Below are 16,576 nucleotides of genomic sequence, written 5' to 3'. Positions count from 1 at the left end.
TTAAGCAAATACTTCCTTATATAAGACACACCCAATTTAGATGAATATGTACTTTAAATACAAATAGACCTTTTACTAATTGTGTTGAAAAATACCAATGTAACGTGCTTTTTAATCTTAGAGCATTGAAAACACCTATCAGTTGACTGTGACGTTTTCTGTCACAATCCCAAATATGTGTTTGTGTGTTTATGTGTGCATGCACACATGTATGCAAATGTGCACACAAACATGCAGGGCAGATAGTACACACAGACCCAGAGCAAAATAATTTCTTTGTGCCATAGTTTAAATCAAAGTAAAAAGAGACAAAGTTACAGAAGTATTTATTTGATAATGCATATGACTACCCAAACAAAAATCACAGACTCATGAAAACATGAAGAAAGTAAGAATAATACTTTCCTAGATTACTTCTACAGACACTTGAAATTAGACACTAAGAGGATCAAAATTCTAAGAAATTAATAAAATTATGTAACTGATCAAATACGAAGGTGATGACTTTATGTTGCAGAAAAGAGAAGACATCTTATATTGGTTCCTAATAAATGAGTAGAAACAAAAAATGGAATGACTGGTGTTGATGAAGTCTAAATTCAATAAACAAAAAAGTGTCAGCAAAAGGAATAAAAAATTGTTAAAAAACCTTCTTTTTAAATTGCAGTGGAAGAAAATTTCATTTTAGTGTAGAAGAATGATAAAAAATTTATGTTTATGAAGACAAAATAAAGGCAAACAAGATTGTAAGTAGTAAGGCTAAGAAACAAAAAATATTTTTTTAAAGTGAATGTTTGGAGATCTGAAACGAACAGTGCTTCTATAGTGGAAATGCAGAAGGCAGAAGAAGATATGTCAAAAATAATCCGGAAAACATATAATAAAAAAGATATGTTAAAAATAATCCGGAAAATATATAACATATAATAAAATAAAATCAAATCAGTTATGGTATCTGAAATAGGTAGGAACTCTATTAGAGTCTTTTCAAATATGAAAAACCATGCAGAAAAAATGAGAGATGACTAAATTCATTACTCAAATAGCCATGTTTTTTCCTTTATGACTTAATACGTCACTATGCTTAGTTAGTTAAATACAACAATAAAATGACTCTGTAATAAGTAAAATATGTACAAAAATAAATGTGACCATACAAATTAGAAAGGCTGGTTTGCCAACCAAGAACTTAATTTTAAAAATCCTCAGACTAGAAAAAGCTCAGAAACACTAAATAAAATCTGAATGAGTCATAAAATCATAAAATGGCTTGGGTTGGAAGGGACCTTAAACATCATATAGCTTCAACCCCACTGCCACAGGCACAGTGATCCTGGTGATTGTTATCAACTCAGCATAACGGTTTCTGCTCTTGATAACATAATGGAATAAAGGCCCATAGAATGCAGATACAGTAATTAAAAGAAAAGCACTTAGTGGAATGAAGATGTCTAAGGGACTTAGAAAAGGGATTACCCTAAGAATAATCTATTAGTATTTAATAATGCTCTCATAACCAAGCAGATTAATTATTTCATGTCCTGGAAAATAAAAGCAAGTCAGGGGATGAAATTAAGAAAATTAAGCTTCATGTAACAGGAGAAGAACCAATTCATCAAAATGAATTATAACTGAATCCGAGGTATTTTTCTCAAGGCGAGAACTGTAAGTCTATTACTGGGGTCATTGTATAGAGCAGAACTGTTCTGGATTCTTGGATTCTGGATATTTCCTAAATCCAATTCAAAGTTTCATCATTATTCACTGAGTTTCACTAAAACTGAATTTTGAACTAAAGACTCAGTGAAATTATCCAGCTCACTCAGAGCTCTATTTTAGTGGATTCAATATGTTGTAGTAGAATGTTGGCCTAAATTTTCAGTCAGCTACGAAGGGATAACAGAAATCCTGTTCTTAACTTGCTTTTGAGTGAAAGCTTATGAGCAATGAATAAGATTCAAAATAGTCAGAATGTAAAATTCAGCCACTGAAAAAATCAGTGTGTTTTATCTGTATAAAATTAAAGCAAGCCATAAAAAGATGAAGCTGATAATCAAAAAACCACATAGTTGAAAAATAACAGAAAGCTACAGGTGTTAAAGCTCAGTAAATAAAAGATAAATCTGCTTCTTTTTTTCTTTCTCTCTGCTTCTAATAAAACATAGCATTTTGTTTGCACCTCCATGCTTGAAATTGGATAAAAAATGTTGCCAACACCACTATGAGAACAAAGCATTCACACAAGCTCATAGTGCTCAGAAGTAACAGCTAAAAATGCATTAAAATCTCACATGATCCAGCAGATGTCACTGGAGTGCAACACTGAATGTAAGTCATGTGAGGGAGGATGCTAAAATGAATGTGGAGATTGAATTCAGCTACCTAAATACTATTAAATATTCAGAAGTATTGGAACATGGAATGAAGAAGAATTTAAGGCAAGAACTCAAGCAGAAATAAAAGAGAATAAATAAAAAGAAAAGCAAGCAAAAAAGCAGCTGTCATAAATGAGACTAAAAAGGAAAAAGATATTAGATTTAAAGCATTGCTTGAAATAAGAAGCATTTGCATTTTTAAATTAAGGTGGCAATAGAAGATAATGCAACTGGTGGGGGACAGAGGTTTTTTTTTCCTTCAAACTAGCAGCATTGTGAAAATAGGACTCTGAAATGGATTTCAGAAGTATGTACCTTGTTGTCAGTTGTGACTTCAAGTTGCTGTTGCAGTTTTGCTATTTGTTCATGAAGATGACATATTTCCTGATCCTTTTCTTGCATGATGTGAGCGAGCCTCCCAGCCACTAAGTGATGGTCCTTTATGGCAGCATCTTCAGATTTCTGGATAGCTAGTCCTAGTATTTCCATTTCATCCTGCCCAAAAGCCCCCCCAAAAAACATGTTACAGTTGTATATAGCATTTTCAGCATGTTCTTGTATGAGTATTTCAAGTGTAGGAATTAAAATACACAAATTTCATGGAATGACAAGTACACAAATTTCATGGAAAGACAAGTAATCATATGAGCCTTTTAGTATTTTGGCAAGTTGAATGGTGGAATGCTTCAGAAAGAATTTGATGTCTTGGCATTTTCAAAGAACTTATTTCTGTGAAGGAAGGGGACTAAATCTTTAGGCATCTCTGTTGCACAGTTACCTTAAATAATTTGTTCTCTTGTTCAAGTTCCTGCAGGTGTGTAGTGGACTCCTTCCGCTGAATTTCCAGCTGCATGTGCAATTGCTGAACTTCTTCATTCTTATTTTCCAGCTCCTCTCGAAACTGCTCCAATTGTTCCTCAAGGTTCGTGACCTATGTTTCCAACAAAAGGAGCAGGAAAAGGAGTAGGAAGCCATACCAAAAATTAAATGCCATAAATTTCTCTACAGTAAACTGGTTCGCTATGTACAAACAAAAGAATGGGTACTTGGTGATATTCTGAGTCCTTAAACTGAATGGAATTTTAAACACCACTAAAAAAATCAGCTTTCCTTACTTGGGCTGAATTTCTATTTCAGAAACACTCATGCAAGTCATAAATATTAACACAGAACAACAACTATCATGGATCATGAGAGAATTTCAAAGGGATTTGGAGTGCTGTCTCTCTAACTGTAAAAAATCTCATCTGCATAGTTCACTAAGCTCAACAAAAGGCAAAAACTGACAAACAAAGATCTAAGTGGAAAGATAGACATTTTCACAGGCATTTTACCTCCTTTTCCTTTCTGTCCACAGCTTCTCGTTCAGCTTGCAGTTGTACTTCAAGAGGTAACTCTCCCTTTACTATGATGGTGCCAAACTGTTTCCTTTCCTCCACCTATAAATAGAAATAATACTAATAGTTATCAGATTAAAAAATCATACTATTTTGGTCTCAAGAAAATAAGAAAGCAGCAAATCCTTGATAAATTTCAAACAAGAAATACCTTTTGCAAGTGGTCTGCACTGATGATTAAGGCTTGTTCCAGTTCTCTTATCCTGCATTCTAGCTTCTCAATTTCTTCATTTCGTTCTTGTACATCTCTCTGAAGCTGCTCCTTAGAGAGCAAAAGCTCACTGCATTTGTCTGTTTTTTCTTTGAGGTGATTTGTTAACTGTTCAACCTGATGACAAGATGGCAAGATTATTATATTGTACTGCACTGGAAGGGTTAGCTAGCAATAGCAACACCATGCATTTCTGACAGGAAGAAAATATTCCTCTTTTTCTACCATAACAAAACTCCTACTCCTTAGGTGAAACAGAACATACAGTGAGAATAGTGTGGTACTACATCCAACAAATACAAACAGCATTATTTAAGAAGTGGTATGTTCTGTGCCACACCGCCTACTCTCTAGATCTGCTCTTGGTCTTCTGAAGCCTTCAGACTCTGCAGTCAGTTAAAAGCAAGCAGCACAACATCCCTATGCAGCCCACTAAAATGATGCCTTTAACATCTATGGATGGAATGTCTTGACCCTCTGATCAAGAAGCTATTTGCCTCAGAGGGAAATCATAGTTCTAAAAACCTGTGACAAAATTATTCAAAAGAAGGAGCTGATTAGTGACATACAGGAATATCCTAAAACTCAAAGGATCTTTAACACTGAAGAGAATAGCTGTTCTTAAATCACAAAAGACAGGAAGTTTTGGTTTTTTGCTGTGTTCCTTAAATGGGACCAAAGAGATGTCATGGATGTAATAAATTCACTTTCTATGGGGAATTGAACATTCTGAATCTCAGTAGGTCAGATGTATGTATCTCAGAAGCAACATATTAAAAGATTAACTAAAGTAGCAGAGACAGTAATATCTATCCACTTCTAGCTGTATTTCAGAAATTATTAATTGAAATTACAGATAAGAAAGACGCATAACAAATCCATAGTATGATGTATAGAGATAAGACCTGAGTAACTGAGCAAGAGACAGGGAAAGTAATCTTTGTCCCAGTCAAGAAACTGATTTCAGTATTTACAATTAGGAAGTTACGATGTTGCCAAAAGGTAGAAGACTCAAAGCATTTCAAGAGATAGGAGAGAAGAGGACCAGAACATAAAGCTGACAGGATGGTATTATTGACGTTATCCATCCATGAGTAACATCACAGTCTGAAGTGACCTCAGAAAAGTCCTGAGAGAGAAATGGAAAAATAAAAATCAAGTCTGGAGCAGACTCTATGACAACCCTTCGTGGAATAAGCTGATAAAGCTGAAACAACAGTAAGAAACAAATTTAGTTATCAACCAAAAATGGTCATGGCATTCCCTCAAAGCAGAAGAGGATTAAAAAAAAATATGCAAATATGAAAAATAAAACAGCTCTCTCAAAAGCATGATAAATAATGAAAATATGTATATTTACAAAATATTTCAAGGAACCTTGTGACATCAAAATACACGACATAGTAAGAATATGTACTGCATTTGATAAGATAAATGTAAATCTAATACAGTATTGAAAATCCCATCTATAATTTCTAGCATGTCACATTTAACATCACCTATATCTAAACCAGCTCCTACATCTGTGGTGTTTGCAGACATTACCTTACTGTCTTTCTACCTACTAAAAAATTCTAATTTAAAAATCAAGTAAAAATCTCAAAATTTTAATCACAGTTAAATCCTGTCTTTACAGCATGTTTTCAATTTCCACTGTAGCATATCTGCCACCTTAAGAGTGCACACGTATGTGTACATGTACATATAAATCAGGATGATTTTTATATCTAGATTCTGAACAAATAGGACAATTTTTATTATGCTATCAAATTTGAACTCTTCTTGTGAGAATTTTTTAATGTGAGAATTTTAACCAGGAATTCCATGGCTATGCTAACCATACCAAAAATAATAAACCGACATGTAACAAAATGAACTGAAAATGAACATCCTGGATTCAGGAAAATTAATTATGCTAGAGCCACCTCCATCTGTGTAAAATGTCAGCAGGAGAGAAATGTGCACACTCTTGGCAGCAGAAGGAAACAGATGTAGAATTGCTCTGTATATTCTGTTTAACACATACTCAGCTAATTCCAGATGATTCATTGTTCACAGAGGTTGATGACAATCATATCCCATAGTACTAAATTAACACTGTCATATTTCATACAAACCTTTGTACTAAAAAATGTTTAGAAACCCAATGAAACACAGTTCTAAACCTGCAAATTCCAAATAAGTAAGTATTTTGACGCACTCATCTCACATATAGAAATGTATGTACTATTACTGTCTGAGGTCCTAAACTATAGCCTAGAATCATAAAATAGTTTTGGTTGGAAGGGACCTTAAAGGTCACCTAGTTCCAACACACCTGCCACAGGCAGGGACACCTTCCACTATTTCATATAATACAGAATAGTAAATACTGCTAATATTTAAGAATTGAATGACAGCAACTGAACTACTCCAGTAAGACCTTTGATTTGAAAATGATAATCTAATTAAAAGAGGGCATTTCAATGCTGAAAATCAAGCAAGAAAATCATGCAGAAGTACCAGCCTTGATCAAAAGGCAGCACACAAGAAAACTCACAAAAAATAAAATGTAATTTAATTGACTAACAGTTAATCAAAAAAATCTGCAAAAGCATTATTATAGATAGCATTTACACTGCTGACACTTCTTAATTTTGCTGAGTCTAAGAGCCTTCTGTAATTCCCTTGAGCTGCTGTTCTACAGTCGCTACATTTGTTTCAGTGCCAACAGGTGTTAAACCTCAGTAACTCGATTCCCTCAGTGGTGTACATGTGCTATAAAAACAGGATGTGAAACCTGTAAGAACATGTAAAATTGCTAAAATAGGCTTGAATGTTTCCACAAACTCTTGAGAACAGTGGTTTTTCTAAGTTAAGTTACAGGAGAAAGCCTTATTGAAAGTCAAGAAGTTTCTGTATGTCTGCTACTAAAACCAAACAGCCTAAAAAAACCCCAAAACACCATTCCACCACTTTCCTGCAACACCTTCAATCTCAGGGCATTTACATTCCTGCCTTGCAAATGGATGCAGAGTTGGTACACCATAAAATAGCTTCATTACAGTATCTTAAAAGCTGTCAACTTGTCATTTATATTCACTGAGTACAAGTAACAAAATGTGTTACCTCTCTGGTTTGATGTTCATTGACAGGCTGAGTCCTTTGTGGAATCTTAAGCTGCTGTTCCAGCTTCTGTATCTCTTGCTGGAATACATCTCTCTCGTGCTCTCGGTCAATTGCTTGCTCCTGAAATTTAAGATATTATGTGGATACACCATTTGATTTAAAAACTATCCAAGTTAACTGTCATCACTTCTAACTTGCATTCATGTGAGGCTGGTAACAGTAACATCAGAATTTATAAGGTAGCAGAACCTATTGCAGATACCATTAACATAATCACTTGGGGCAGTAAATTTCATATTTTTAATCAAAAAATTAGCACAGCACAGACACATCAAGTAACATTTCACAAAAATGGAAGGTTTGTTTCTTCTGTTCCAGGTACACCACACAAATGACAGCAAGCAAATATTTTATGATTTCTTCCCTATGATTTGTCTTTAATAAATAAATAAATAATAAATAGAAATGAAAACCAGAATTTACCTATGGGTTAATATATGAAAAGCCATCAGAAAAAAACAAACCTATAAATTGTTTGAAATACAGAGCTGTCCTAAGCAAGCACTTCCAATTAATTTTCAACTTTTAAAATGTTATTAAATTATTGGGCTGGAACCTACAACATGGCTGATGTTTGTTATCATCTACCTATGTTTGCTCAAAATCTGAAAAAATTAGCATTTCTCCCTGAACCAAACTTCAGTAGCAGTGCTACCCACCCCCCACATCTTCATGATATCTGCCTTTTACCATACTTACATCTAGAAATTTTCTTGTTTTCTCCAGCTGCTTCTCCAAGGCCTGGTTTTGCTGCCTTAAGTCCATTAGTTCTGCATTTTTCTCTTGTTCTAGCTCTATGAAACGACTGACTTGTTCTTCCAAGTCTATTTCCAAGACTTTCACTTGCTTCTGAAGGTCATCATACTCTTTCTCAGCTTGACGTTGTACTTCAATTTTTTCCTTCATTAGCTTTTCTGTTTCCTCCAGTAATTCTGAGTATAATAAAAGCATCACTACTTTTAGATACAAATAGTAAGCAATATTATGAAGCAAAACCACTCCCCAAGGTATCCATGCTGTAATCTGCAGAAGGATGTGAACTGGCTTGGGTTTTTACTATTTATCTTTTTTGAAAATATATTTTCTTCGGAGAAATAATCCTGATATGGACTGAAGCAAATTCGTATTAAAATTACTATCCTTTAGGTAGTGTTCAAAGGACTGTTATTGAAGTTGTACCAGAGCACTCCCCTGTTTAAATTTCATATCAATTAAAAGGCCTTTGTACAATTAGAAAGAAAAGAAAATGTATGGGGTCAAACCACAGCTAGAGTCAGCACAGGAGTTAACAGTGATGTACAGAAAACCCAACCCTCTTCTCATCCCCATTGCCAGTACAATCAATCCACTCCCAGATTTCATTATTTAATGTGATACATATAAATAATTTGAGGGAAATACTGAAAGACTTAGCGAGGTTGCTGGGCAGACAGAGAGGAAAATTACTGACCTGCAACTGGAGCTTGCAAAATCAGTGACTGCATGAATGCCCAATTTTGAGTCATCATGAAAAAGCCAGCAAGCACATATACAGGAAAGCCCCAAACCACTCTAAGACTCTTAAGCCACAGCCCACTGAAGTGCCTATTAAATAACCACATGAACCCCTTGAGGTAAAACCCAAACAAAGTGCACTTACTTTTGGAGAATCTTAAAAACAGGATTGATATTTAGACAGAAACAATAAATTTTACTTTCACTACAGAAGAAAGATCCTTCAGGCACCATCATCTTACATCGTATTTAACCAATTCTCATTTCTAGGTAACCATTATATATCAATATAATAAGATGTTTAATTATCACACTGAATGACTCAGCTGTATTTGGAAATAAAAAAAAAATACTACAAAAATATCTCTCAAATACCATCTAAGTAACTGTAATTCATAGGTGAATAAGATGATGGTTATTGATGAATTTGCTTATTATGTTTAGAAATTATAAGAAATGTTATTAGCAAAATGTAGAACTGAGTATGAAATACAACATCAAAGCTGCAGGCCAGTAAGAATGACAAGTAACGTCAGTAAGCCAAAAGCCCAATAATCCTGATTAACAGTGTCAGTACGTGTCAGTCTTCCACCCAGTTACAGATTGGCCATGCAACATACAAACACACCTGCTTGGGAAGCTGCATCGATTGCAGCATCTACTAGGCCTAGGAGAATAGAGAGAGAGAAAACAAAAAAAAGAAGCAAAGTAATTCACATGCTGGCTATAGTTTTCTTGTGGTGCAACAATGTAAGAGAAAATGAAGCCAAAGATAGATGTGGCATTTAATGACAAAGTTGTTGAGATAACTTAAGGAATGTGACAAGTTATTCTGGTATGCATGATATAAGTACCTACACGTATTTATAGAATTGTTTGTCCTTACAGCTCTTAAACATGAAAATAACTTTAATATATTTAGAAGCCTAAACTATACAAAAAATAACTAAAGTGGCATCATAGACAAGGATCTTCCTTATTACAGAGTAGGAAGCAGCAGGCTGTTCTTAAAATTTCATTGTTACAGAAAATTGCAGGAAATTGCAAATACACAAGATGTGCGATCTACAAAAATGGCAACATTATAAACTGGAATAAACTTCTAGAAATTAGATAAAATTCTTACTTCATCCTGCTATTTACAATATAAGCACTGCAATCCTTGAAAAATCAGTACTTCTTAAAACACTAGAGTTCTAATTTTCTTCCCCTCTCAAACATGAAATATTAATTTCAGTTATTAGTTAAAGGAAGAATTAAAAGACATTTTTACTTCATGAGGGTAAATGCTTTTTTGAGTAAGCAGTTAGTTAGATTATACTGACATGGTATATATCTGAAATTTTCACCATCAGGGCTGAAAGTTTTCATTACTGGTAGATAAAAGGCTTTCCTTATCATGGAACTGTTGTGCTATTCTTCCCTGAAAGAGGAATGTATTGGAAAAATGTATCTTCCATGACTAAAATAAATACAGCTGTCACATGCAATCATGTTCAAGTAGGTATGCTTCCTAGTCTGTCTTTAAGTCTGTTTGGAAAGTATTTAGACAGTATTTTTATCCACTGTTGCTATTCCATCTCCAGTGGTAATCTAAATGAAAGCAGATTTTTGGAGATAAAGCTTTTTCTGGCTTAAAGAACAAGTGTAATTTCTCAACACTCCTAAAAACTCAGACATTTTGGGTTTAAAAATCAAGACAAGCTATCATGCTAACATTAGGCAACAGGTGTGAAAATATCACAGTTGGCCCTATCACATTTTTACTAATGATCTCAAAGGCAATGGGGAGAAGCCTTTGCCAAGACCACTTATTGTTTTTTAGGAAGTATAAGCAAATGTCATAGAAAGATTGTGATGAATACATACGCTGCTCTACTGGCCCCGCCTCTGCTCTCATGGCATCCTTCTGTCTGGAGAGTAATTCCTTTTCTTCCTGGACCTGCTGCTGTTCAGCCTCTAACTCCTGCAATTTGTTACCTGTACACAGTAGCTCTTGCTCTAGATGGTCAATTACATCTATCTTTTCCTGGAGTTGTTTTTCCAGAAATGCTTTCTCATCTGCATAACCATCAATGAGGCCTGTAAAACATCAGTTTGGAGGCAGATGTAATAGACAATCAAAACCAATTTTTTCTTGTTGAAGTCACTATTGTATTCTGCCATGCATGCACATGTCTGTTAGATACTCAAACACCTGACAATTTCTACTCCTATCCTTGCTATCCTTTCATCATGAACAAATTACAGGAAAGATACCAGAACACCAAACAGAGCTCTTAATTTTTACTCACACAAAACCTCTGGAGCAAAGGAACTCCAAAGCCAGGGAAAAATATGTATGTAATAAACACAGGAGAAATAAGAAATTGAAATAAATTCAGTATAAATCACTATAAATCCAGTCTTGAATCAGTATTAAAATGGATTTTACCCTGTCTTGAGAACCTAGAAAAACTAAAAGTATTTACATTTGTTAACCATGTAGACCCATCTTTTCTTTCCATATTTGAATTCACAGAGAACACACAGGACTGGATGTATAGGACTAAATATTGAAACAGAAAATACTGAATGAGTAACATCACTTATAACATTTCAAAACATTGAGACAATACAAACTCCAGTGGTTATTCCCACCATATCAGATGCTGTTCATAATGAATACCTAACAGATTTAAGTTGAGAGGGTATTTCCAGGTTAAATGGAAGCCACACTCCCATAAAAAATTATGAAGTCTGCTAAAATCACATGTTGTGGTATTTACTTCTGCCAGGGTGTTGTTTTTTTTTTTTTTTTGAGATGTAATGAAAATTGTCAGAGTTCAGTGAACAAATTTGCATTAGCTTTTTCATCACATCAGATAAGTCATATCTGACACCACTAAAACACAAGAGGTTAGAAAATGTCTCAGCTGCAGCAGTTTTTGTGATAAGAAAGAAATAATCACAAATGACACATTTAATCTCAAGAGAAGACAGAGTACCATCAGATGTATAATGAACTAAGACATTGCTCTCCATACCTACCTAAGGAACTCAATAAAAGAATGTGGTTTGTCAGAGTATGCTCACAACTCAGTTCAATGGGCACAAATCAAATAAAAAGAGTTCTATGACATCTTTGTTTTGTTATATCAACATCAACAAAAAAAGTTGCCAGTCATTTAGAAGTGCATTAATTTCAAATGCACCTAACTTACAACTGTGCAATATATTTATCAAAGGCTAACACTAACATCTAATTCTCTCTTATATTCTAGAACTGTTCATGAACCAAATCAACAAAGCCATTCTGTCCTAAGATATTAGGCATTTTTACTTTATTTTACTGAAGATTTGTGAATAAAATTTCTATCAAGACAAAATATTATCCTCCAAAGAAAGCAGCAGCATATAGCTGCCTACATTCTGAAATTCATCAATATTAAACATTTTGTAACTCCATCTGTGTCAGAATATAAATTCTTGGGTTATTTATATCTTGTGGAAGAGTTCTTCATATTTTTGCACGTTAAGACGTTAAGACGCGTTCTAAACAATTTTTTCTTACTCTTAATTTAATCTTGAAAAAAAAAAATAGTAATGCCTATTTCAGATTTCAATCCATTCCCTCTGAAATCAATTTTCATCCTTTCTGGTTTTGCTAAAGCTACTGAATTATTGCAGCCAGTACTGCTGTTGCTGATACACAACATTTATGGTGTATGAACTGACAGGCCATCAACTGTCCCTCACACCACATTTTAGACACATGGCTTAGAAACCTGCACTGCTTTTCCGCTTATGTGTGTCCCAGCTATTAATAGCATGTGAAATCATGATGGATTATCTGTCTGTGTAAAAAGAAGAGGAAGCCTGGCAGGGTAGCATTCTCCAGGAGTAACATTTGACTACCAAACTTCACTCTATGCTCCCACTTTGAAACAGAGAAGTCTGCTGAGCTTCAAAACTATCAAAAATATCTTTCTGCTTACTACTACGGAGATCCTATCTATAGAACAAGTATTTTTTGCATATTTTCCAGATGCTAATCAGATATAATGACAGAAATGTTGAGTGGCTACAAAACATTGAGCTATCAAAACAAGATAACAAATTAGGTGTCCATCAGATTCCAACATATTTTCCTGATGCCAGAAGAGATTATTAGATTTCCGCTGCTGTAAGACGCTGTAATTTTTAATTGCTTCCTTAATGCAGTTGCAAACATACTTTTTAAAAGATCACTTCAAACAGTGCAAATTGAAACATATTACCATCATATAATCACATCCAGAATAAAGATTCTGTGCCGATGTCAAAAGGCAGCAGACACAAACGGAAATACGGGAAAGTGCACTTCAACATATGAAAATAAGTTTGGAATTTTTTCCTTTCCCCTCACTGATGTTAGCTGGACACTGGAACAGCCACTCAGAGAGGCTGTGGATATTCAAAATCTAACTGAACAAGGTCCTAGGCAAGCTGCTCTACCTCATCTTGCTTTGAGCAAGGGGTGGGAAGAGTTGATCTCCAGAGGTGCCTTCCAGCCACAACTATTTATGATTTTAAGCTGTTAACATTTAAGCTTGTCTGCACAAACATGTTATGATGAAATAAATTAATTTTGAGGATCCAAACACATACACAACGTATTATTTTAATATTGTCATGTATGTTTTCAGACAGTAAGTGAGTCAAAATTGGAAAACAGAATCACAGTGTGGGTTGATGTTGGTAGGGACCTCCAGAGGTCATCACGTCCATAACTATCCAGAAGGCTGAAAACATTCTAAAATTTACAAAGAAATTGATCAAATTTGCAATTTCTTTACCCAATTCATAAGTAAGTAGATGCAAGTCCAACAACTCATAAAAAGAGCTACTCACCTTCAGCTTTACTAAGCTCCAAAGCCAACTGCTCTCTGGCTTTGATTTCCTCATTGAGACGTTCTTGTAGCTCTTCCTGATACCTGATAAATTCTGTGGCCTCTTGTTGCTTCTTGAAGGACTCTCGCATGAGTTCTGTCTGAGTAATTTTAGCATGTTCAAGCTATCACAGGAAAAAAATTACAGAAATTAGATAAACACCTACTCTATCACTCCTATTTAATTCACAGTTTCTTTACAGTGTGATGGGAAGCCTCGCATAACTTCACTAAACATTAGATAAAATCTTTATTGAACACTCATTTGCAGAGTACAAGATGAAGACTGACTTATAAAAGTCTAAGCAAACAGGTTTTGTCAGTAGAGTGAACTCCATGAGCCACCTGGCTAAATCCGTGTCTTTGTTCCGGTAATTCCTGATTTATGAGTTTACACTAGATTCACCTTTGTTTACACGAGTTTTGCACTAAATACGAGGAAGCTACCACTCACCATACACTTAGAATGGCCAAAAAACATTGTATAAAACTGGCAGAAAACTTATTATCAATTGACTGAAATGGTGCTTCTCCTTTTTTTCTCTTTAACATGAAGATCGATGAGAACATCAGGAAAATGTGAATTTTCACAGTATTGCACATTTCAACCAACAAGGGAGTAAAGCAATGCTTCTTCCAACAGTGTCAACCTAGCAGAATTTTTAATGATCTTTTTTAATTCGTCTCCACTTGTCTGGTGGGTTAATATTTAACATGTACTGACACGGACACAGCACAGTTTCACTGTGCCACTATCCTGAAGTACTGGAAAACCATGTCATGTGAAATTGCATATTTAAAGTTTAGACATATCCAAAATGATAATTTCAAAACTAATTAAAATTAGAATTACAAAAGGAAAATAATGCATAAAGATGAAACATTGTTAGAAGTTTTGATTACACAAAACATATTTTCCGTTCCTTTGGTTTTTTAGTGTTTTGGTTTTTTCTTTACTTTTTAATATTCTGGTTATTGGCAGATATTTCAAAGATAGTAACATCTACAGTTTCTATAAATTATTCTGTCTCTTGATTTCTTAAAATATAAAAGCTTTCTCACTAAGTCCCACTAAGATCATGAATATAAGGAGTTTGCTTTAAAAGATCAGAAAAATGGGTTAAGAAACATTAATCAGAACCGTGCACACAAAATTATCCACTTACACTTTGAAAAGAAAATCTGAATAATCAATACTTTCCCTTTTATAATGCATTGAATTTAAATACTCAGTTTCTTTTCTACAGCATTCATTTTCAGATGGGCATCATTAACATGTAATTGTTTATTCTGACAAGAGTTAAAGAAAGATCTAAATACTGCAACTTTCTGCACTAGTTTGAGATATTTTTAAAAATCACAGCACACCCTTCCTTTATCCTTGTATTTTCAAGTGCTTAATGAAAGACCCACCTTTGATAAAAGGATTTTTTAAGATTTACTGTAGATAGACAACTGTAAAAGTGGCTTCCTGAAATGCATGAAATTTTTCAGTTAAAACTCACAACAAAAACTATTCTCCAGCTCTTTTCAGTAATAACAACACAAAGTATTGTTAAAAATATCACAGGGCAAAACCAAAAAGATGTACAAACACAAACATGATTTTTTAAGATCAACAATTTCTCCATGGGATCACTGAAAGCAAGCTGCCAGCTTGTGCTAGTTACTGTTACTAGTCAGTGCACCGAAGTTAACATGAACAGCTTTGACTGCAGCCTCTCTCCCACTTTGAATTACTCAGTGAGAAAAATGAAATGTAATAAAAGTAACACTGAAGTGCTTTAAAATGAGATCTCAAATATCTGGAATTTAACATATTTCTGTGTCTAATAAATTTCACGTGTTAGAAATGACCAGAGAATTGTCTAATTAAGTGCCCACTTCAGTGCCCAGTGAAAACTGCTTAGGAAAAGGGCCTCTCAGCAGTACAATTTTAACAATAGAGACAAGTTTAGATAATTTTTCACTGCATTCTCTTCTATTTAAGCTTAATTTCTTTTAAAAACTTGTATACTTACTGAATAGGGAGGTGTAGGCAATGATATTTTAGAGACAACTTTCAAAATGTGCCCATTTTTTTTGTGGCTGAAGTGAAAAATTGAAGTATTTACAACTACAGAATTATTCTCATCCAAGTGTTCGGTGAAAGGAAAAGGAAATGGCAAAGGCACACGAGATTCAACCTCATATGTATCTTCTTCCTGGCCTTCAGTCCACAAACCATTAAACAGATTAGATGCCCAGTAGGTGCGGTAAGAATCCATTCCAAAAAATATTGCTTTTGCTTTCTTCTGGGTATCTTGCACTAGCTAGGCTGGCTTTAGGAATTTCTGACAGGAATTTGTAACAGAACACATAGGTTTAACAGTCTGAAGACACATCCCAGCATGGTCGGTGACAAACCTGCTCAGAATCAGTAGGAAGCCTCAGATCACTTTTCAAGCTGAGTAAATCAGGGGTGGATTAATCCCAAACAAAGAGGTACAGGAAAACTTCATATGGTCACTCCTAAAAAAGTCCTTCTTAGAGAAGTTTCACATCAAAAAGCAATAGAAATCTTCCAATAGCAACTGGCAAGTAATTCCCAAGGAAAGGAAGCAGAATTTTCTTCTACCTGCACAGGAACGCTGCAGCAGACAAGCAAGCTAACAAAACTGAAACTAAAAATTTTCCAACTCCACTACAGCAAATGAAAGAAAAATACAACTATGTCATTATTTGCAGTTATCCTTGCTGCTGGAGCTAACTCAACAGGAAGAACTTTCTCAAGCTCTGCTAGTTTAAAGGCTTCCTGCTAGGATCTCCCAACTGAAAGAGTTCAGGGGAGTGGCCCAGTTTATTTACTTATACATAACACCAGCAGGTGGAATTTGAATTAATACACCCACTATATGCCTTGCCTCAAGTTTCAAACTCCACTTCAGGTCTGAAAGTGTGTGTTCAGACAGGTCTCATACAGTTACTTTGAAGATTTTGCCAGGTTTTCTCTGACTCTTTAAAGTTTATTTGAAGAAATGG

General features: G+C 34.6%; 1 protein-coding gene across 6 annotated transcripts in view; it reads right to left on the bottom strand.

The window, feature by feature from the left end:
• The window catches only part of AKAP9 (A-kinase anchoring protein 9), a 105,739-nt gene that overhangs the window by 20,431 nt on the left and 68,732 nt on the right, over nucleotides 1-16,576 (bottom strand). For 4 of the 6 annotated variants that reach the window (XM_077174763.1, XM_077174777.1, XM_077174781.1 and 1 more), the window contains 9 exons: nucleotides 13,518-13,680; nucleotides 10,515-10,727; nucleotides 9,274-9,312; nucleotides 7,851-8,083; nucleotides 7,092-7,211; nucleotides 3,924-4,100; nucleotides 3,710-3,814; nucleotides 3,154-3,306; nucleotides 2,691-2,870 (listed from right to left, as the gene is read on the bottom strand). In XM_077174763.1, coding sequence (XP_077030878.1) covers nucleotides 2,691-2,870; nucleotides 3,154-3,306; nucleotides 3,710-3,814; nucleotides 3,924-4,100; nucleotides 7,092-7,211; nucleotides 7,851-8,083; nucleotides 9,274-9,312; nucleotides 10,515-10,727; nucleotides 13,518-13,680 — 1,383 coding nt within the window. The remainder of the gene's footprint in view (nucleotides 1-2,690; nucleotides 2,871-3,153; nucleotides 3,307-3,709; nucleotides 3,815-3,923; nucleotides 4,101-7,091; nucleotides 7,212-7,850; nucleotides 8,084-9,273; nucleotides 9,313-10,514; nucleotides 10,728-13,517; nucleotides 13,681-16,576) is intronic. The other 2 variants (XM_077174775.1, XM_054639789.2) reach the window with 1 other exon arrangement.

This window comes from Agelaius phoeniceus, chromosome 1 (genome assembly GCF_051311805.1).
Source record: "Agelaius phoeniceus isolate bAgePho1 chromosome 1, bAgePho1.hap1, whole genome shotgun sequence".
NCBI lineage: Eukaryota > Metazoa > Chordata > Aves > Passeriformes > Icteridae > Agelaius > Agelaius phoeniceus.
The sequence above is the reverse complement of the archived record's forward strand: the minus strand, read 5'-3'. Positions and strand labels throughout refer to the sequence as shown.